General features: G+C 40.9%; 1 protein-coding gene across 3 annotated transcripts in view; it reads right to left on the reverse strand.

Annotated features, from left to right (window-relative positions):
* Positions 1 to 24,499, reverse strand: part of Syt14 (synaptotagmin 14) — a 168,129-nt gene that overhangs the window by 22,488 nt on the left and 121,142 nt on the right. For all 3 annotated transcript variants that reach the window (XM_075989516.1, XM_075989515.1, XM_075989514.1), the window contains one exon: positions 19,774 to 20,223. In XM_075989516.1, the coding sequence (XP_075845631.1) occupies positions 19,774 to 20,223 (450 nt within the window). The remainder of the gene's footprint in view (positions 1 to 19,773; positions 20,224 to 24,499) is intronic.

The raw sequence follows: 24,499 nt of genomic DNA on the forward strand, positions 1-24,499 counted from the left end.
AAGCTACAGAGAAACCCTGTCTCGAAAACAACAACAACAACAAAAAAACCCAACCAACCAACCAAACAAAAAGCAGTCTTTTAACTTGTGTGCACGTGTGCTCCTATGTGAGCGCACAGCCACAGGATATATGTGGAGGTTAGGGTACAACCCTGGTGTCAGTCTGGTCTTCTACTTTGAGACAGGGTCTCTTGCTCACTGCTGTGTACGCCAGGCTGTCCTCCTATCTCTTCTGCCCATAGCACTGCTGGAGCCCTGGGGATCTGAATTCAAGTCCCCATGTTTGCCCAGCAGCACTTTACCCATGGAGCCATCTGATTGGGTTTTAAGGACTTACGCATTCTAGCAGTTCCAGTTGCTCATTGGTTGCATCTCCTTCCCCAATATTGTTGTCTTCTGTTCATTTCTTCTCTTATCAATATTGTTGTCTTCTATTCATTTCTTCTCTTATCTCTTTTCTCCTCGACAGCCTGTGTTGTCTAGAAATGTCCCCAGCATGGTAGGTGAACTATAGAGTGCCCAAACATTGTTATTTCGGGGATGCTGTTGTCATTCAGTGGGTCATTTCTTCCGATTTAAGCTTTTCTAAGTGTAAGTTCACTTCCCATGGACTTACTTCTGTGGGAATTCTGTATATCATAGGTTTGGCTTCTTTAATGGCAATAAAATCAATTTCACTTAGGGATAAAAGCAGTGGGGACAGAATCCACCAGAAAAATCAATTACACCGCAGTAATTAATACAATACTTATATTTTCAGGCTGTTCAGTGGTTTGTTGTGTAGCTCTCACTACGTAGTTCAGGCTGGTCTGGAACTTACTATTATAGGGCAGGCTCCTCACACTAACAGGGATCAGACTGCCTCTGCCTCCCCAGTGCTGGGATAAAAAGGCATGTGCCACCACGTCCAGCTGTTCAGTAAAAACACATCTCATAATCCCAATTTATTTGTGACTGAATTTTATTTGTGTCCGCATTCTCATAGTTGCTGAAACAATAATATAACAAAATAGCTACTTGGAAAGACTCAGCGGGAAGGCTGTGGCAAGCCCGTTCTGTGCATGACAAAATAATGTGGAATAGGACCAAACGCTGTGGGATTCAATGTCTCAGAATTTGAGGCTGGCTTTAGAGAGACATCAGGAGGCACAAGAAGGGCTTGTCAGACGAGCAGGCAGGCGAGCACTTCTGCTGACCTCACTGCTGGTTCACACTCGCAGCCTCTCAGGCAGACCCCAGCTGCCCCAGTGCTTCCTAGGCTGATGGCTGCAGAGTGTGAACGCTGACGGGCAGAAGATGAAGGGGCAGCTGTGTGCACCTGACCTGGCACGGAACACATCTGTCACAACAATCAGGGGAATTTCACACAGCACAGCTGAGTGTCCAGACAGGGATCACAACTCCTTGGATATGCTATTAGCAGATGCCTCCCCTACAGAGGCCCCACAGCCTGCCTTCACACATATTTTACACACTTGTGAGGTGGCAGGAAGAGGGAGAGTAGTTCAAGGTCATCTTCAGCTACACACTGAGTTCAGCGACAACCTGGGCTAAGTGAGACCCATCTCAAAACAAAACAAAATAGAAAAAAAAAGGTTGCATTACAATCAGCTTTGGCAATGTGGACATGTTACAGCAGAAATAACCATACAGGACTCCTGTTACTAGTGCTTTAACACACTCAGGAACTGGCTCTAAGGTAATTACTTTCTGTCCTATATGAGCTATTATATTCCTGAAAAATGAAAAAGCTTCCTTTCTGAGACTTTGCAACACAGGCTGGCTGCTACCTTAGTAATAGCTCTGCCCTCCAGACATGACTTCACAGACACATTGGAGGGTAAGCTTGTTCAAAGTGGCCACTGGATTATATAGTGAGCTACAATTGGTTATTCTTGCACAGGTTGGTGTATTCTTTTAAAAATCTAATTTTTAATTGTGTGTATCTGTACATATGAATGTAGGTGCCTCAAACTGGAGATAAAGGGGTTTGTGAGCCACCTGACATGGTCTCTGGGAGCCAAACTTGAGTCCCCTACAAGAGCAATGTGTGCTGTTAGCTGCTAAGTCACATCTCCAGCCTCCAGGTGGTGTATTTTAAATGCACAGAATGTTTCTATTAATGAATGTTCTAAATGAGATTATCTGAATATGTGTATTATGTTTTTACTATTAGAAAGTGAATTCAAATGGCAATTAGACTATGAAGCCCCTAGCCCCTGAACTACTTCCAAACATTATTTATATTTTGGATGATATTGTTACCCATAACTGTACTTTCTGGATTCTACTGGATTTCATTTTTAAAATATAAGTATAGCTATTTAAAATAGAAGATACAAGCAATAGGGGAAATAAGTGAGTAATAGGAGAAGCAGCACAGTGTAAGGTAAGCAGATGTGGAACACGGGCTTCTATCTGCTCACTGCATGCTGGGACTCCATGCTTCAGCTCCCCCGGACGGTGTGCGACAGCTATACTCACTGCTTGTGTCACTACACTGCTTTCCAACATATTACAAAGTAGCAAGGGGGCTGGAGAGATGGCTCAGTGGTTAAGAGCATTGCCTGCTCTTCCAAAGGTCCTGAGTTCAATTCCCGGCAACCACCTGGTGGCTCACAACCATCTGGAATGAGGTCTGGTGCCCTCTTCTGGCCTGCAGACATACACACAGACAGAATATTGTATACATAATAAATAAATATTTAAAAAAAAAAGCAGCAACATTCATTTCTATCAGATTCAACGTGCTGCCCTTTCTACCATGTGCTAAACATCTTCCTGACATTTACTTAATTAACACAAATTTGGAGGCTGCAGAATAAGGACTTGAAGTTACCATTTCTAATCCACCAGTGTAAATCAGCATTTCCTCTAAGATGCACAACGAAAGCCAAAGAAGTGGACAGGATTGAATATCAGTGGTGCAATGACACCAAAGTGCACTACTCACCACTGTGCAGTTGCGGGTTCTCAGGCACTGAGCTCTTGTGCAAGACTAAGACTCTGTGCCTATGAGCCTTGGTGTGCTGTAAGATTTCATAGGGTTCCATTTTCTCATCTGTAAATGGAAGGCTGCCATAGTACTTTCTAGAAAATTTTCTTATAAATTTTTTGTTTAAAGTAAGTCTGTTATTTTCAGTGTTTAATATAAGTAAATACTATAAAGTACTATTTTTAAGTAAAATATCACTTTATCTGCTTTATATAGTTGGGCTATAAATCATAACTTATTTGACATAGACGGATTTTATGTTTGACAACGCCCCTACCACAGGAAATTTGTATCTTGTTCTGAATGGTCATGATCAAAATTAAAAATCCTAAGATTGTGCTGCCCCCTGTTGACCCAGTTTCTTTAAAATATTTAGAGTCTTCTGAGAATGGAAAGCTTTTGTTCTTTAGTTATTGTAGGTTAGTACTCCCATAGATGATCACCACAATGAAGTGTAGACGGTAAAATACTGACTGCAGCTCTAGACAGACACGGCACATTCCCATCAGTTCATGCCAACAGCAGGCTGTGAGCGCAGAGGCGGCCCCTTCCACAGAGCCGACCATGGTCGCTGTTTAAAGTAATGCTGACACCTGCTGGAAAACAGGTGCGAAGCTCAACTCTGCAATGATCAGTCCTCAAAATTTTCCAGTAAACCAACAGACTATGGATTTTGAGGTCCCCACATTAGAAGATCATTTGTATTTTTGGTGTTGCAAAGTGTCTGTGGTAGTTTCAAAGAAAGTGGCCCCCACAGGGAGTGGCACTATTAGGAGGTGTGGCCTTGTTGGAAGAGTGTGTCACTGTGGGGTGGGCTCTGAGGCTTCCTCTCCTCAAGCTCTGCGGAGTGTGCTACAGTCTACCTCTGCTGCCCGCAGACAGGACGGAGCGCTCTCCGCTCTTCCTCCAGCACCCTGTGCCACCATGGTGACAATGGACTAAACCTCTCAACTGTAAGCCAGCCCCATTAATGGTTTCCTTTACGAGAGTGGCTGTGGTCACGGTTCTCTTCACAACGATAAAATCCTGACTGAGACGGTGTTAAACTGTATTTTCTGCGAATCTTGGGCATACTCTTTCAGTCTCACCCAACAGACCAGAGCTGGGAAATTTTCCTCTAGGAGTCCACATTTTTATTTATTTACTTTCATTAGTTAAACCCATGCAGAGTACAGCATCACACAGATTCTGTGTCCGGTGGTCTGTGTAGGAATGCTGTTTCAGAATCCGCATCATCTGTTACAGGGCCTGAGTTATCTTTCTCCAATCACTGGGGTTTTTCCTGCTTTACCACAGTAGCCACTGTGCTGCTTGTTTTTTTTTGTCTCTTGTTTGGATTTTTTTGCTTAATCTACATCAGCACATCTCTGGCCCATGGAGAATTGGGTTTCATCTCCAGTATAATTTTTACATTGTAAGAAGAACGGTGTGCTTTCTTTGGTTCCACTACAATGCACCACAGCCTTCTAGGCATAGCTGCCCTCTAGACGTTCTGTTTTCAGCAGGCCTCCACATGCTCCAGGCTGATGGGAAGAGTCTAGAATGTATTTTAGAGCCAGGTGTGATGGCACATACTTGCAATCCCAGTATGTGGGTGGCTGAGGCAGCAGGATTGTGCGTTTAGCTCACAGTGAAGCTGTCCCAGAAAACAAACACAAAGGGGAAATCATCACAACCTTTGGCAGACATAACCTGTTACTGAGAGATGAGAAGACCTCTGTAGCATCTCGACCTATTATGGAGTCCTACCACTGAAAGCAGCTGCCTACTGAGATTCCAACTGCTTTCTACGTACATGACATGCTTGTTATCTTGTTCCTATCTTGCCCAGTTATAAGATTATATGAGGCAATGTAGTGCTTTTAAAACACATTACTATATGATTTTATTTCCATAACATATTGGTATCATAGCTATTTTTGCCCCATTCTCTGCCCCATTCTCTGCTTTTTGTGTACTGTACTGTGCATGCCCCCAAGGTTGTATATGGAGGAAATTGGGGGTGGGTGTGTAAAAAGCAGACATGACAGAATTCCTCTACACTCAGTCAGGCTTCCTCCATGGCTACGCCATCTGTTATTTCTGATTCTCTGAACTTCTGGCCTTGGTTGGCTCCTCTGATCATCTCAGGTCTTCCTTAACTGGATGACTGGGGGGATCAGGTTATCACATCCTACTTACCAATGCCCATGCCAAAGTAAGAACATTAGACATGAGTAAAATAGACTTCCACAAAACTGGCCTTGATAGTGACATATCTCTACTCAAAAGACTTAATGCCAGAACAGTGCAGTAAGCACTTCTCAAAGTGCTCTGCTCCACACGAGCATCTAAGCATCAGCAAAATGTTGTGAAAATAAACTTTTTCAGCAATCTGAGCTAACTAAAAACTAGCAGTCTGAGAAGTGTTTTCACAAGGAAAATAACTGATTACCATAAGAACAATGAGCTCTACAGCACTGAAAATTTAGTTTCCTAGTTTGCCATCTTACAAAGGGGGAGCAAGCTGAAAAGACACTGAGCAAGAGAGATGGGCTGGATTGACCAGCGGCCTTCTCAGAGAACTGTCCTGACACAACTTGCCTCATAGTTCCCAGGAAAGTTCTATGCTCAAGGTTTGGTCTCCATCTCTCTTGGCTTTGGGCTTGAGCTATGTGATCATAACAGCTGTATCCTTAGGACAAAGGCTGGTTACAATTCCTGGGACTGTTTAATGCTGTAACCACAAGTCACATTTCCAGCTGAAGTTAAGAGGAGGCTCATGAAAATAGATGGAAAATTGTGAAGTGAGATATTTTAACAAGTGGACACCTTCTTAGGGATCCAGAGGTACGGTTGTGCATATGCCCTGACAAGACCTCCTCTATGAAGGTCCTACTCCACACTTCCAGAGACCTGAGGCTCTGGGCAGTCAGGAGGTGAAAGCTAAGGCAGTTATAAACTGGCTTTAGGAACACTAAAGGTATATTACAACACATGTAGCCCCATAAAATGCGTGGGGAATTAATGATTCGAGGCTTTTAGGGAATATGAGTCTAATCATTGGCTGACTACCAAAGTGACCAGGATGTGGCAACGGCACATGATAAACAGAGTTTACAGAATTAATCTGTCTTCAAGCAAAAAGCAGCAATAATGAGGGTAAAAGCAACAATAAACTGGGAGATGGGAGCTCACTTATAGACATAGGTTTGTTAATACTTAAATTTCCACTTTTTTTTTTAAGAAGAAAAAGGTTATAAGACATAAAAACAAAACAAAACACCAAAACCTCAGCAGAAGCTGTGGAAGACCACAAATGGGCTTCAGGAGAAGACTGCACATCAGAAATTTTATTTTTATTTTGTAAATCAAAAAAATTAAATTACGTATCTAAGTGGGTTTGTGTACACAAGTGCAGCACCCATAGAGGGCACAGGATCCCCTCGCACATTGGTAACAAGTGATTCTCAGCCACCAGCATGGAGCAAGGATCCTCCAGAAGCACAGCCAACACCTTTAACCTCTGAGTCATTTCTGCAGCTCCTACAACTCATCTTTTAATCATAGTCAAATAGCTAATGGAAACCACATTAATATAGATTATTTATAAAGAGATGTAATGACTGTTTAAAACCTCTGATTTGAAAACTATAACTGACACAAGAAATTCAATAAAGAGATCAACAACACTGAACTGGAAGGTTAAGTGATTTGAGAATTTCCAGCCCAAGAGCGAGAAAAAAACAAGAAAGAGAAGAGAGCTTCACAAGCCGTGAGAAACATCATCAAGCATGATGTATCCAAATTCTGAGAGGAAGGAAGAGAAGGTATAGGAGACATCTCAAAAAATATGATTGAGAACATCCCAGTTTGGTGAAATCCATCTGTGATGGTTTGAAGGACAAAGGCCTTATAGGCTCCTCATATATTTGCATAATGGTCCCCAGTTGGTGGAGCTGTTTGGGAAGGATTAAGAGCTGTGCCCGTGTTGGAGGAGCTGTGTCACAGGTTCCCCTCCCTTCTCAGTGTTTCTCTTTATCTCAAGCTATGGATCAAGCTCTTAGCTCCAGCACCAGCCTGGCACCTTGCTGCCATGCTCCCCATCCTGATGGTCACGAATGGTAACCCTCTGAAACTATAGGCTTAAATAAACGTTTTCTCCTGTAATTTTCCTTGGTCATGGTGACTTATCACAGCAACAGAAAAGTAACTGAGACAGAAGTTGGTACCGGGAGTGGGTGCTATGATAGACCTGATCATCGTGGTTTTTGGAAGAATATGAAAGACTTTGGGATTTTGAACTAAAAAAATGATTGAATGCTGTTAGCAGGGGCTTAATGGGACATCCTAGTAGGAGCCTGGAAGACAATAGATTTAAGAGAAATGTGAACTCTGGAGGCTTAACCTAAGAGGTTTCAGCTACTGTCATTCTTACTGTATCTTGGAAAAGAATGTGGCTGCCTTATTTGCCCTTGTCATAAGAATGTGTATGCGTGAGACAAAACTGAAGCATTTGAACTAATTTGTTGGCAGGGGTGATTTCAAGACAGCCTGGTATTGATTCTGTTGCATGTTTTTTTAGAAATCACTCTTATGCAGGTCCACAATGGAAAAGAGCAAGCAGGGCAAAAAGAACATACAAGATGTACAGTTTTAAGGGAAAAGAACCAGGAAGTTCAATGTTGGAGCCAAGGCTCATGTTTGAGATGAGAAGATTAAAGAAAGTCCCAATGTGAAATGGGATTAAGGGAATGGTGCCCTCAGGGAAATATCCCACCAAACTAAGTTACCAATTTGTTGAAAGAAATGCCTGAGGAATTTTCTGTAACCAAAAAATACTAACAAATTAAAGCTTATACAAATGTAATTCAAGGAGGGGGTTAGCCTCTATTCCAAGCAGTCAGCCCAAGTTGGCAGCATTGGTCATGTGGTTCTGGTGTCAATAAGGATACAGGAAAGGGATTATGGAATCTTCCTCTGTGGTTGGGAAAAGCATCTGAGGCTGGGCATGTGGCAGAGGAGCCCCTGAGTGGAGGTCCTGAGAGGCCATTGCATGAAGCTGTGAAAACAAAGCGTGGATTGTGTTAGAGGTGCCAGAGTACTGGGGTATCTGCCAAGTAGAGCTGCAGATATGGGGTGGAGCTCGCTCACAAGAGAGAAGTGTATTGTAGTCACCAAATTTGGAAGGGTGGGAACATTTAAGCCCTTTAATATTGGACAGAGAGCTACAGGACTGGAGTTTGCCCTGCTGCATATTGGTCTTGTTTCAGTCCAGTAGTTTCTCACAAGTTTCCTTTCCTCCTTTTTGGAAATGGTAATGTGTATTCTGTGTCATTGTATGTTGGAAGTATGTAATGTGCTTTTATAGGGGATTACAACTAAGAGATTGCCTTGAGGCTGGGTGGTGGTGGCACATGCACTTGGGAGGTAGAGGCAGGCAGATCTCTGTGAGTTTGAGGCCAGCCTAGTCTACAAGAGCTAGTTCTGGGACAGGCTCCAAAGCTATATAGACATAGAAACCCTGTCTCAACAAACCAGAGAGAGAGAGAGAGAGAGAGAGAGAGAGAGAGAGAGAGAGAGAGAGAGAGAGAGAGAGAGAGAAAGGGATTGCTTTGAGTCTCAAAAGAAGAGACTTTGGACTTGTAAATTTTATTGAGACTGAAAAAAAAATGTGGACTTTTGAAGTTTGACTGAATGTATTTTGTATTATGATATGGCCACAGGTCTCTGGGGGGTAGGGAGTGGAATGTGGTGGTTAGAATGAGAATGGGCCCATAGGCTCGTATATTTGCATACTTGGTCCCCAGCCAGCAGAACTGCTCAGAAAGGGTTAGGAGCAGCAGACTTGCAGAGTTCAAAAGCCTAAGAACCTGTACGTGCTACCTTATATGAACAACTTTGTAGACCTGATGAAAGATCTTCTAAGGGTCAGCATCACCGTTGTAAGAGGCACATCGTTTCTCCCTTTGTCAGAAAGAGTTGGGAAATAGAGGCAATGAGAGAGTGAGGTCAGAACACCCTTGCTCTTGGCTTGGAGGATGAAGAAAGGGAGCATGAGCCAAGAAAGCACGAGGGGATCTTTAGAAGACAGAAAAGGAAACACAAAGCAAGGTCCTTTTTTGCCATTTCCAGACGGAATCTATTCCTGGCTGACAATTTGGGACTAATGTTCTTCAAACTTACAAGGTAAGAAATTTTATGTTTTTCATAACTTGTTAAGGCAGGAATAGGAAAACAATATGTAACTCTTTACTATCCAATTTAAAAGACATTGAATAAAGCAATAAATCTAAACATTTGTTAACAAATGTCTAATATATACAGAGAAATTTGTATGATAATAACAGCAAAAATGGAGAAGGGAAATTGATGGGACACACACTAAGCAAATTTTACATACTACTAAAATTAGGTTGGCGCTCACATGAATTAGATTATTTTAAATTAAGATGTTAATTATCATTCCCAGAAAACTCACTAAGAAAATAACTTGAAAAACAGAGTAGTAGAAAGGTAAATAAGGCAGCATACTAGAAAATACCTAACACAAAACAAATCTGCAATGAAAAAGAAGAGAGACAAGGAGTAAGACAGAAAACAAACGGTAAGATGGCACTTTAGTCAACAGTAACCACACTGAATGTAGATGGACTAAACATTCCAATCCCAAGTCAAGGACTGGCGGAATATATTTCAAACAATGGGTCACAAAAACATTACATCTATTAGAGCTCTTTTTTAGATTTAAGGGCACAGTAAAAAGTGATTAAAAAAAAGAAAAATCATGCAAGCATAAACAAAAAGAGAATTAGAATGGCTATACTAGAATCAGCCTAAATATATACGAAGAAATGATAAAAATGTCACCCAGTGATGTAGCCTCCAAATGAAAGCAACAATTGACGTAACTGCTAAAACAAAGCCAATTCTACAGTAACAGGTGAAGTCAACAATGCTCCCTTTTTTCTTTCAGAAAGAGCAATGGGGCATGAGAAGACTCAAGCACTGTGCAGCAACAGAGCCTCACAGTTATCTGCAGACACTGGAGAGACTTCTTTTCAAGAGCGTACGGAATGATTTCTGTGGGCAAATGAGGAAAGACAATTGCTTAGGCCAAAAAATAAGTCTCAAATTTTCTAAGATGATTAAATTAGAAATCATTAACAGAAGGAAACTTGAGAATTCACAAACATGTACATTAACTGGCACATCTGTAAATAACTATAATGGTTCAAAGGTGAAATAAAAAATAAATTAGTATTTTGAGACAAATGAAAATGAAAACAAAACATGTCATATGAGATGCAGCAAAAGTTAGTTCAAAGAGGCTTATAGCCACATGTGCCCTTATTAAGAAAGTTCACTCTCAAATCATCAAATTCTCTAACAACATAAAACATAGCTCAGAAAATGAAGACACCATGGCCACAGTAGTAAGACAGGAATCTAAACAGAGAGAGGAGTGGAAGGCTTTATAAGGGCAACAGGAAAAACCCAACAAAATAAACATTTTGATTCTTTGAAAAGGCCAAGAAAACTGACAAACATCTAACTGGAGAGACCAAGAAAATAAGAGACAAAATTGCAATTACCAAAATCAACTATGAAAACAGGGCCGTTATTATGAACCTCTAGAAGTAAACTGGCTAGTGAGGGAGGGACTACTACTTGAAATTCAATAAATTAGACACTTAAATTGCAAAAATTCTTATAAGTACATAAGCTTCTGAAATGACTTAAAAGGGAATGGAAATACCTGAATACATAAGTAAGAAAACTGAATTACTAATCACACCAGGGGAAACTCAGACTTCCCAAGAAGTAAATCCCTGTTCTAGGTGACTTCACAGATAGCTCTATCTATTGCAGAGCAAAGGTATTTCCTGCAAAGAAATGTTCAAATCATAAGACTGCTGCAGCTGGTGTGGACATACTTGAAAACAAGGTCTTTGGAGACTACATATGTCTCAGAAGGAGGTGAGCACTGGAAAAGTTGGGCCCCGGTCCAATGCTAGCACTCTTGTTGGAAGAGAAAACGGCCACTAAGATACACAGGAAGGGCGCCACGTGAAGACACGTGACACAGCCCTTGCGAGCTGACTTCTGAGAGAACCAGCACTTGCCAGCCCCAATTTCAAACCTTCTACAAAGGAAAAGTCTGTTGCTGTGAGCTGCCTGCATTTTGGTCTTTTGTGACTGCTGCACTAATACATCAGCAAACACTTAAAAACTTCAACAAAACAAAACAAAACACGAGAGGAGAAACCATTTTCTAGTTCACTCTTGAGAGTAAAATACCAGAACATAGCAAAGGCAATAGAAGAAAAGCATACTAAACACTTATATCTTTTATGAGTACCATAAAAGAATCCTTAAAATACTACCAAGCTGTCACAACAAAATAGGATTTATTCAGGAATGTTAGGTGAAGCTAACAGAAAACAGCAATAGGCTAAGAGATGGCTCAATTGGTAAAGAACACGCCTTGCAAATGTCATGATCTCATTTTGAATACCAGAAACCCACATAAAAAGCTGGTGCCTATGCCAGTGATAGTAAGCTGAGGGGCAGAAATAGGCAAATCCCTGGTTGCTTGAGATCCAGCTAGCCTGGCCTATAGAGCAAACTTTCAAACAAACAGTGTGTAACACTTGTGTGCCAACACCAGTTGTCCACATGCTCACCACACACGCGTGCACACACACATGTGCACTCCTCCATACAAACATTTAGCAGATATAATACAACCACCAGAACAGAACAAAGGGCAAAATTTCTATCTCAATAAATACAGTAAATCAGGAACTAAAGGGAGCTTCCTCAACTAGTAAGGGCATGTATGAAAACGTCACAGCTAATATTCTTAGTCTTAAGAGAGTGAATGCTTTCCCTCTGAGATCTGTTCACTGCACTAGACAAGGCACTGGATAAGAAAAGAAGGCAGAAGGTTGAAGAAAATATAGAGTCTGGCAATTGTTAAAAGAATATGAAAAACATTATTTTATTCAAGACTATCTCAAAAGGAGAGTATAAGAAACATTATATTGATAAACTCAAGTGCTGTTTAATCTTGTTCAAAGGGGACTCTAGGGGTGAAGAGGCTTTCCCTTGTCCTTCCCTTGTCTCCTTCAGAACAAGCCAGGAGGAGCAAGCCAATAAACAGAGTTCTTCCACGGCCTTCTCCTCTGTTCCTGCCTTCAGCTTCTTGATGTCAGATCCTGCCCTGACTTCCCGTCATTATGGACTGTTACACGGAAGTGTAAGATAAACCCTTTCCTACCCAAGTTGCTCTTGGTCATGGTTTTTTATCACAACAATAGAAACCCTAATCAAGACAGCCACAAAAGAGACTATTTGAAAATTGCTTCTGATTCAAATTTTGTTATATAAGTTACTGACAAATGAAATGGCAAAAATAGGATTTATACATTTATTAAAACACGAATAAAGAAGGTTATTTTTGAGAACCCTAATGAAGTTTCACAGGGAATCCTCCAGCTCCCTCAATTATTACATGAGATGTAATCTTAAACCTGTCTTCATAGAGCACTAAAAGAAGTTGCAAAGAAATGAAAAGCAACTACCTACAGAAACCTTTTAGCTCATGAAGCACTGCTCTGGAAAAATCTGTTAATATTATCTTCTCACTTCCTGTCATTTCACAGTGTAAGCTCCAGGATAGCTGAGTGGGAAGATGCTATGAACACATCCGTGAACAGAGGTAATAGGCCACTTGGTACATTTTCCCAAGCATCTGTTCCTAAAGGATCAATGAAATTGGAGATATTAGTCAGTTTCTAAAAATTTCGTTCTCATGTTGCTATGTGACAATGATCTTTTATCCTGTCACTTGTATTATTTTTAATAAAATGCTGATTGGCCAGTAGCCAGGCAGGAAATATAGGTGGGGCGACCAGGCAGGAAGTAGAGGTGGGGCAACGAGAATTCTGAAAAGAGAGAAGTTTCGGTCTGCAGTCGTGACCCAGCCTCAGAGGAAGCAAGATGTGACTGCCTTGCCAAAAAAGGTACCAAGCCACGTGGCTAACTCAAACAAGAATTACGGGCTAATGTAAGTTATAAGAATTAGTAAATAAGAAACCTGAACTAATTGGCCAATCAGTTTATAACTAATGTAGACCTCTGTGTGATTCTTTGGGACTTAATGGCTGCAGGACCGGGTGGGACAGAAACCTCAGTCAACAGAAGGTGCCCAACAACATCATGTCTTTGGTGACATAATCTGTTTAAATAAAACAAATCAAAAGGAAACTTAACCTACCTAACACTGGATAATTCTCATTGTCACAACAATATCAACCCCTCTTAACATGTTTTCATTTTTCTCTTCCCAAAATATTCTCAATTTCTAACAAAGGCCATTTTCTTAATATTTAAAGTAAATCTAAAATGTAAAAATTTGAAAGTTGCTAAAAGTAATGAAACAGTTAATTTTTTAATACATATAACCACTTTCCATTCACACCCATCTCAAAATATTCAAGACTGAATTTCATTACAAGTATTTTAGGTAAAATTATTTTTAGTAAAGGTGATTTTTAATAGTTTAATTGGTTGCAATTTGAGTAGGTAATTCTGGAAAGATCCTTTACTCCATTAGTGAATCTTTAGAGTTTTCTCAATGATGTCATTTGTTTCATGTTAAATATTATGATCAGATATAACCAATGTTTTAGAACTTGGCAATGACACACTGTAGTTTTGGATACTCAGGAAATAACAGTGAAAAACCACGATAGGAGAAAGGGCAGATTCTGTGGCACAAGATCAAACCATAGCTTTCCAGGATTTAGACTCATGGTGTTAGACAGACTCAGGTCCTGACAAAATGGGTGTGATGTCCGACTGTACTTATTTTCAACAGATTTAAATAAACACTACACCATGCCATTAGCTGGTGTCTTCTGGGCTCCCAAGTATTGTTCTTTCTAGTGCTGGTATCTTAAATTCACCTTCCCAGTGCCCTCCTGATATGACTGAAGGGTGACCCCAGCTCCTGAGCCTGAATTACTATCATTGTCTCTGTAACCGCAATGTCTGGTTCTTCACAAGGTGCGAAGCATAGTGAAACAAGGATTTCAAGGCTGCAGGGTAGGTAGGGTGAGCAGCAGGAGAAAGTAACACTGTGATGACATCTTAATTATTTCTGAAGAAAAGCCTGCTCTTTGGGTCTCCCTTACATTTACGGCATTCCTTGCTGAGTGTTCATTAAACTGAATTTTGAAGAGATGTAAACAGTCATTCCATACAACCTCTGCTCTTTAGGAGGCTGAAGGATATTCCTAAAAGTGAAAGATACCTTCTCATCTTTTCTATAATTTCACTCAAGTGTTTATAAAATATGTTCATGATCTTGAACTTTAGGGATTCTAAGAAATTTTTTAACTGTGAAAAACAAATTGCTTGAGAGAAAAGACACTAAAGTTGATTCATACACTAAAGCTGTTTCCATTAACATTTCTTGATAACTCAAATCCCTTTAGGCAAAATTTAGTATTAGATACAATGACAATACACAATATGCTGAAGACAGACTGTCAGGGCAAGTGCTGCATATACCACTCTGGGTAAACTGAGGCCACAGCAGCCATCTCAGAGAGTGAGTAAGCTAGTATATACACATTTAAAGTTGTATCCAGCATATATAAAGAAAATTAACCTTCTCAGCCTTTTTCTGCTACTATAATTTTCAGACGTGGTATTTAAGAAAAAAAAATCTACTACAACCAAAACCTAGTTTTGGTTGACAGTGTTTTAAGTTTAGCATGAACTGTCTAAGATACTCTGAACTGTGAAACATGTCAGAAAGGGCTTAGTGAAGGAAACCTGTTTGAGTATTTAAAAAGATACATGTCACAAAGAAACCAGGAGCTTACAAGCATGGCTGGAAAAGTGGAAGGCTTAACACTGGATGGGTCCTGCAAGAATGGTCCCTGAACATGCAGGGACAGAGCCATGCTGCTCTGCTTCCCAAGCAGGTGCTGCAATGAGATAAACATGCTAGGTCCATCATCAGCCCTGTGGCTACCACTGGAGCTCCATGCCAACGGCTAGCACGTGGGTGGGGAGACAACCGCTAGCACATGGGTGTGGGGGGAGACAACCACTAGCTTGTGGGTGGGGAGAGAGAAAACCGCTAGCACACGGGGACGGGGGAAGACACAGGTCATGGACAACTGCTAGCATGCATGGCGGGGGATGGGGGGACAGCTGTCCTTAGACTTGCCGGAGCAGGGAGAATGCCAACTATACACAAACACATTTAGCTGCAGAATCTGATTAGCATCTAGAACTCTAGGGAATCTCAGACATGTGCCTCCCCCTAAGTGTAGGAAACAGACTGAAAGAGCTAGGATGAGTGGTTCAGTGCCAAGCAATCCAATGTGACTATAACGTTGGGAGGGCCAAGGTTATATTTGCCTACTTTGCCATCTGCAAAATAGGTGTAAATGCTTTGAATAGGCAATGTCCTTCATAGGCTTTGTATTAGAGGCTTTGGGCAAGTAACTGGATAGTGAGGACTCTGATCTAATGAACGGATCAATTCCTTGATGGATTTTTAAGATGGCTTTACTGGGAGGAGATAACAAAGAAGGCAGGGTCTGTTGGAAGATGTAGGTCACTGGAGGTGGGCAAGGGAAAGACCTTCCCTGACATTTTTCCTCTGTATGCTGGCAGCCATGAGGTGAACAACCTCTGCAACATGCTCTTGCTTCATGCCCCAGGCCCACACACTGCACTCAGATGACTCTGGGCTGAGATATCTGAAATTACTACTCAAAGGAAGTTCTTCAGTTGTCACCACAGCACAACTGGAACTGACCCAACCAAGAGTCATGCTGAGGACACAGGAAACACCTAATAGAGAAATAAGTGTCTCTTGCAATCGTGAAGCCTGGTTTTGGTATGGGAAGTTGGATACCCTTCTATCCCTCATTTGTTTTGCTACCTGGGATCTTTTAGGATATTTTTTTAACCTATAAGCCCCAGTAGTAAATTTCCCTTCTAAGATATCTTTGATCTCATAAGTATAAAAATGAAGAGAGTATGTATGTACACTGATAAATCATGATACTATCATTTCAATGACAAGTAAAGAAAGAAGAAATGTCACTGTTTAGCTGTCATAGTCTTTCTTGCTTTGGCCAACCTGTCTGATTTGCATCAAGACTTTTCACTTTGTTAATCATCTAAGCTTCCTGACAGTCACACAAGCTGGGATAACATGCCATAGCTGGGTTACTCAGGAAAGGCTTGGTTATGAAACCTAATATTTAAATTAAGAATTAAAAGAGGATGTCTCAAGAGAGTAAATTTTCATGTTATAAAAGTCTAAATCTATTTAAAAACTCCTGATAAGCAAGTGGCATGGAACATCAACTTACAGATGGCACTGATCCTTTAAAGTGAAGGGGACAGACTACAGAAATATGAACACACAGCTTTTCTACACATTAGATATCTGATTATATGATGTCAGGTAGTTACACACTAGAATAAAACCCAAATTCTGGACTAAGAAAGAAAATAATTGTTACATTTGTAACGGTTAGCAATACCAGAAAAAATAAGTATAATAAATCTGCATAAAAATGTTAGAATTGAGTTAGAACTAAGTAGGGATGCTTTTTAATTACAGGACAGCGATTCCTAGTTACAGTAACTACAAGGGTACCACACGCACTGTTTGTCACCTTCAGCACCATCACAACCGTGCAAAGTGCCCAGAATGGATGGCACTCCTGCCCTGACTGCTCACACGGAGGTCAGGGTGACCAACCTTTCCATCGAGGAAGCTGCAGACTGTGTGACTGTTCATTTCCTCCAAGAGATCCATCTATGGGATAAAGACATGGGAGGACTTGCAGGAACACGTTCATGTCCAGTGCCAGAAATTTAAATCTTCTTGAAACAAACAAGAAATGTAAAGACCAATTTATTATCTACATTATCTTATGAACACAACTATTCTTTACCTGGAATAGAATTAAATATAACTTCTCAGCAGGCATTTTCCTAGATTATGACAAGTCCCTATGCAGTCTACAGCTTGGAGAAGACAGAGCGTGAACATCTGCTAAGATTCCCTTTGTCATGGGCTACATTCAGTACTTCTCTGACTCATGTTGTATTACAAAACAAACATCAAATGTAAATCTAGACCTCAATGCCTTGCTCTGAACACAAAGAAGCCTGGTTAAGTATTACAGAGTGTCTGAAAAGGAGGTGGACTTCTTCAGAAAGTTGAAAAGGTCTGGAAGAACTAGATAGCAGGGCATGTCCACTGAAAACCACGACAGTGCAAACACGTACCATCTACCCCATCCAGTTCAGTGGATAAAGGTGCTTGCCCCCAAGGCTGACGCCCTAGGTTTGGTCCCCAGCACCCACATGGAGAAAGGAGAAAAGCCGTCCTCAGATTCCCACACAGGCACTGTGGCACGTACACACCCACCTCATCTACACGCACTCACCTACAAATACACACAATCAAATGCACAATGTAGTAAAGTTTATCCCATTTCTGATCTTACCTAACTTCTTCCATAGCGTTAGCAGAATCAGAATATCAGAGACACACAGTCTGTAGGTCATTGGTCTAAACCCTTTCATTTTAGTCACCAGAAACTTGATGCTCAAACTCCTTTAGGAAGCTTACATAGCTAGTTGAGAGGGAACTCAAATCTTTCAACTTTCAACACATTGCCCACAGGTATGGTCAAGGAGGCACACGCAAGCTACAGCCACATTTCAATGCTGTGTTAATCTTTTCAGTAGCAAAAACCATCACAGAGTTCTTAAAAAGTCATTTTTGTGTTCTGACTCAACAAGTTCCTAGAAAACTATCTATGAAACTAAATACTATATGTGAATTATGTTATTATCTATGAAATAAACTGAAATCTTTAAACATATTTTAAAAGTAATCTGTAAATCTGGGTGGACTAAAACTTCCTTGGTGAAAAGTTAATATTATTGCAATAATAACAATAAATAATCACTAAAAAGTTACCAGAACAAATGACTAAATATGGAAGTAATCTTTTTTCCACAAATGTACCTCATAAACATGTCTTACAGAATTAAAGAGAAGCTCTCTCAAGTAAACCACAATAGCAAGAATTCTCCATTCAGCTTATTTTAAAAGTTAAGCAAAGAGATCACTTATTCTATGGAACATACATCAAATACATGAGTAATATCAATATTATGTTTTTACATTCAACACAACAGTGTTATAAATTGGCCTAAAAACATGTGCTGAGTTGTAAGATTTTGAAAAAATGGGAAGGGCAAAGCAAGGCTAAAGAGCAATTAAAGCAGCTACTAAATGACGGGCACACTGGCACCTAGGGAGAATTTCTACAGCAGAAGACAGACACCTCTCTGTAGATGTAAGCAGTATGTGTTAGAAGCTACTTACCTAGCACCTTCTCCTTCTTGTGAGTGGCCCATAACTCACTGTACTGTCTGGCCAAAAATATTACAGAATCCATGACTACAGAGCAATACACACAATGTAGGAGCCATTTAGTCTGACTACAGTTAATATAGAACTGGGAACAGATGACATCATCAAAGCAATACAAACACATTTTTTTGACACCGGTCTTTCTCTTCTAATTTAACTCAGTTATTGTGTAAGAACCTATTTTTGGTAGAAAACTGCTACTCATCTATAGTAGATAGTGAAAAATTTTAAAAACTGGATTAATAATAGCAGACTATTTCATGTTTCTAAAAATGTATACCCCCTAAAAGATTGTCTGCATATTCCTTCATTTCTTCTTATAAATCACTCTCATTTTAAAAGGCATTTACACAGTGGAATACAACTCAACTGTAATGGAAAATAAAAAGATTGAATATGCAGGCTGTTGGTAGAAGTCCCACACTCCAGTAGATGGCCCCACATCCTTACACATATGGACAACACTAACTGGACTTAGTGGGTTAATAAAAAAAAAGACATATTACATCTACCATCATCTTTTCCTTATAAAGACCCTGCAGGACCTGGTTGAAGCAGCCTGGCTGCATGGTGTATGGAAGCTGGCAGGTTCAGATCCTGCCTGGTACGATGCAATGGGCCAGAGCTGAGGCTCTAGGCTCACATGGTCAAAGCTTAGAAATAACTGTGAAACACCAGACCTCCAACTTAAAACTTAAACCTATTCTAAAGTCTGCATATTTACATTATAAAATGCTTCTTCTCCAAAATAACACAGGAAAGGAATAAATATAAGTCATAATTTACACTTACCCAAGTCACAGATTTTCTCCTACAGAAATAACTATGTGACATAATGCACCTCCCTGGTTTAAATAAACAATGTAGTCACTACTCTCCTGTAATCTGGAATGCCTTGTGGGAATTTTGCTAAAAATATATAGAGAGATAAATAGTGTGTGATTTAGAAAAAAATTTAAAAAGCTTGAGGTCATAATTTTTCACTGAGAAATACTTCAGTCTTTTCTCAAAAGGGATGAAAAATATAATAAGGACTTGTTCTTTGGCTAGACAGTTCCTCCTGCGCCATCTAGTTTACCTGAAAAAAAAGGGTAACTTCTCTAGTGAGTCTGGACAATGCACCATCAACCATGTAGTGCAGGCAACAGGAACAAACGCCAAGGCCTGCATGAGCGCGTGGGACAGAGAAAGAGCACGAGGTAAAGGGCGTAGACAGATGTGTGGGAGCAGTGGGCTGGTCACAGACGTCTCCTGCTGTTACATGCCATACACAGAAACTGCATTGGGGTCATTGGATGATACTCACAGAAGGGTTGTAGGAAGGCTCCAGTATCACCGGTAACGACATTTTCCCTTGAAGATTCAACTTTGTTAAATAAAAAATCTTTTCCCCCACAATCTTTTCTTTCTTCATACGATGAACACCGTACAGTCTAAACCTAACTGCATAGTTTCCGATCATCTCTGATTCAACGTGGTTAAATTTGAATGTTTCTGTGAAGACAGGGCATGGTCCTCTCTGGATGCTGGTTTTGGCTCTCTGTTTCTTTATAGGTAGAAGAACAAGATGCACCTGCCACGAGTTGCCACCTGTCCTGTTATACGTTGGAATGTCTGTGACAGCTGTCACCGTCACCAGAAGCTTCTGTCTTTGTGAGTCATAGTCAAAGGTCACATCCAGTGTGCCGTATTTAGCTTCCGGCTCTGGAGCAAAAGGCTTAGGAAGCTGTGAGGAGGATCCTTGGGCTGACATGTCCTAAGAAAATCAAATTTAAATGTTTTTAGTTTTTAACCCTAATACTTAATCTAGATGTAAATAAATGCCAAGTTCTTGTAGAGAACAATATTCAACAGTTTTCATTGCTACCATGTTGAAAGCCCAAGCGTCACTCAGCTACAGGCCAACGTCACCCACAGGCAGTGTGATTTAAGAGGTGAAGACCACACAAAGAAGACAACTTTTGAGTGCACTATTTACTCCCATAGTTTTGATGTATATTTGTATAAACTAGAGTTCAACGTGCATATCAGTGCCATGTCTTTGCTCCTGATGGAGGAGCCCGCGAAGAAGAGCAAAGTTCTATGCTACAGAAAGATGTGGCTCCCCTCCCAATAGAATGGGAAACCTGGCTAGAGATGCACAGGGCTCAGGACACTGGTGTCCAGACAGTCACTCTCCACATCAAGGCCGTGCTTATCACAGTTTCCAACCAGAATCCAAAACAGCTGTATTTTTCTCTACGTTAATTGCCAAAGACATGGGAAAATACACATTTCAAAAACTGGAGAAAGGCTAAATCTGCACATGTTACTATGGTATGGTCAGAAACAGAGACCATTCTACCATCGACTGTCTAACTGCTTGCGAGATCTCATCTAGTGACTGACAAAGCTGGAACCAGGTTTTTGACCTTTGAGCCACACACTTTGACCTTCAAATATTGAATAAGACCTTGGATGCATAGCTACTGTAGCACCGAACAATGCTGACCAAGGTCTTCCTTCTCCTATTAGCTCAAATGATGCCCGACCCAGAAGGTTCTCTTGGATGTGCTTACGGCACAACTAGGGCAGATGGAGGCACACAGAGCTCCGATGAGAAATATCTATCTTAACCTTGCAATGGAAATGCTTGCTTTTCATTATCTTTCTACAAGCAGGCATACAGATAGTGTGTGGAATCAGTTTGAACCAAAAGAATAAGGACAGGGCTTTAGGGAACGGTAGGTTCACATAAAAAGCTGGCCCTGAATAAAGCCATTATGCAAAGTCTTACTTATCTGGTTGAGTGAAAGAGAAACAAGCTCCTGAGTTTTTCAGTCAGCTTAGCACTGTGTGCTAAGCCCTCTGTTAGCTTGGGATAGAAGACTCTTCTTTAAGCAGTAAACATCAAAAAGACAGGAGCCGTTGATACTTTAAGTATACAAAGTCCTTGGTATCACATGTGGAAAACAGGAAGAACTTTTGAAGAAGACATTCCTTAAATTGATTGCTTATTGTGCATGCTGCATGTATTTGAAATACGTTAATGTGTTTGTGTGTGCTGCCTGGGTTTGACGCATGCACTCCAGTACACACTCACACACAGATGCCAGAGGAGGGTGTCAGAGGCCTGCTCCACCATCCTCAGAGCCCAGAGACTGTCACTGTGTGACTAAGCTGGCTGGTCAGCAAGCTCAGTCAGCTTCCTTTCTCTGTCCTTAGCAATGTGGTTGTAGACACAGGTTGCCATGTACAGCTTTAAGTGGGTGCTAGAAATACAAACCCATTTCATAATTGTTAATTATAGATTACCTGATGTGGGATTCCCCTCTGTATGCTGTGAATATGTTTTAATGCCATTGGTTAATAAGGAAGCTGCTTTTGGCCAATGGTTTAACAAAGTAAAGCCAGGCGGGAAATGCGAACAGAGATGCAGAGAGAGATAGTAGGCAGAGTCAAGGAGAGACCATGCAGCCACCAAAGCAGACAGATACCCTGAAACCTAAACAGTAAACCACAAGCCTCGTGGTAATACACATTATAATAGGAATGGATTAAGATGTAAGAGCTAGCTAGGAATATGCTTAAGCTATTGGCCAAACAGTAGTGTAATTAATATAGTTTCTGTGTGGTTATTTTGGGTCTGGGCAGCCAGGAAACAAACAAGCAGCCTCTGCCTACAATTACCAATGTCTCTTTGGTATTTCAACTTAATGTTTTAAAAATAATTATCATGGTAACAAGGGTTTTCAGAAAATAAACACTTTATGAGGTCCTAAATTTCTGGGTTTTACTTCTGACAGTCTAACAGTCCTTAGAAATACAGGTGAAATCTTACATACCAAAGCTACTATTCACATTCCTAAAACAAGCACTAAGAGAAAAAAATCTTTCCCTATCAGGGTGCTGGGCGTCATTATTTGCAGAAAGTCTTCAATAGAGCTAGCTGATGTTACATGGATCCTCTGATGCAGGATAGATATTACAAGGATGTAAAATAAACTTGAAAAAATACAAATTTTATAGTGGCCTAGGCTATTCAATATTCCACATCTAAACATTTATGTAGTATTTACTAGATGTACTGTGTGAATGTATTCGGGGGTGCTATAAAACATTCCACATCTAAACACTCATGTAATGTGTACTTGTATATGAATGTATTTGTGTGCTATAAAAGGCACAAACATGGGAGAAACTGCATAGTGTTATCACAGCAAGTACACAGCTTCTGAAATACACACAGCAGTGGTTACACACAGATAAGCAAGCAGCTTGAGAGATGTGCAGAAAGAATTCCCAAGGTAGCAACCTAGAAGATATGCCAGCAATCCATGGACTACAAAGAAAGCATGACGGAGCAAGTGGATACGAGGCTCACCAAGAGATGGAAATGGAGCAAGTGCATACGAGGCTCACCAAGAGATGGAAATGGAGCAAGTGCATACGAGGCTCACCAAGAGATGGAAATGGAGCAAGTGCATACGAGGCTCACCAAGAGATGGAAATGGAGCAAGTGGATACGAGGCTCACCAAGAGATGGAAATGGAGCAAGTGCATACGAGGCTCACCAAGAGATGGAAATGGAGCAAGTGGATACGAGGCTCACCAAGAGATGGAAATGGAGCAAGTGCATACGAGGCTCACCAAGAGATGGAAATGGAGCAAGTGGATACGAGGCTCACCAAGAGATGGAAATGGAGCAAGTGCATACGAGGCTCACCAAGAGATGGAAATGGAGCAAGTGGATACGAGGCTCACCAAGAGATGGAAATGGAGCAAGTGCATACGAGGCTCACCAAGAGATGGAAATGGAGCAAGTGCATACGAGGCTCACCAAGAGATGGAAATGGAGCAAGTGCATACGAGGCTCACCAAGAGATGGAAATGGAGCAAGTGCATACGAGGCTCACCAAGAGATGGAAATGGAGCAAGTGCATACGAGGCTCACCAAGAGATGGAAATGGAGCAAGTGCATACGAGGCTCACCAAGAGATGGAAATGGAGCAAGTGCATACGAGGCTCACCAAGAGATGGAAAGTCCATGCCTTGCCATGTTGACTGTGAGCCAAGGGTTTTTATCAGCCACAGGCTCTACTTACGAAATACAGGGAAAAACCTGTTTCTCAGGTAGCAAGTTTCTCTAATTGGCAAGTTCCAGGGTAAACAGGTATATTTTCCCTTTATTTCTCCCATAAACAAGAGCTTGCTGCCAGTTGTGGGTGCCTTTTTTCAAATCTCAGTGCTGGTCCCTGCTATCGAGTGATAAACAGACCTGCAGACACTGAGAAGGATACAAAGGCCGTACGGGCCGGTGTGGGTTCACCACCTATCTGCTCTGACATCCTGTGGCAAGTTGTGTTGATCTACTTTACCTTCATTTGCTTAATGTCTGCTTTGCATCTGAAGAGGAGGAAAATATACACACATACACTTAAGCATCTGGTTGCATTTGAACATGTTACTTTGGTAATTAAGGTTTCTGGGACAGTTTGCCTTGTAGTATTTCCAGATGGCAATATCATAACAAAGAACCCTCAAACAACAACCCAGTCAACAAGAATGTAAAGAGTAAGGTAGCTGCTACTAACTCCTTTTCTGCACACGCAGGGACCTGGGGGAACAGAGCTGCCTGCTTCTCTCTGAAGCTAGCAGTTTTTACTTCCTGAAGCAGTGACTATGAACAATGAATAAGCTGTCTAGATGTCAGATAGATACTATTGTGGTCACCGTTATAATCCAGGGTCACTGCTAAGTCAGTGGCTACCTATATAGTTTGCAAAACATAAAGTTCTCAAATATGTTTATGTGATAGCACACAGGAAACTGGTAGAATCATGACACATTAAAACTTAAAGTCCCAACTCAGCAGTTCCTTCTAGGTCAGATACTACATGATAATACTAAAGCTACCAGAGAGCAGTTATAGTACTTTTAAATTATAGGAGAAAACCCCAAACTGAACAAAATGTGTCTATAGTTTAATCACACTGTGCATTAGAAAACTACCTACATTATTTAGACAGCACAGACCATGTCAGAGGGATAAT

The sequence above is a fragment of the Microtus pennsylvanicus genome, chromosome 10 (genome assembly GCF_037038515.1).
Source record: "Microtus pennsylvanicus isolate mMicPen1 chromosome 10, mMicPen1.hap1, whole genome shotgun sequence".
NCBI classification, from domain to species: domain Eukaryota; kingdom Metazoa; phylum Chordata; class Mammalia; order Rodentia; family Cricetidae; genus Microtus; species Microtus pennsylvanicus.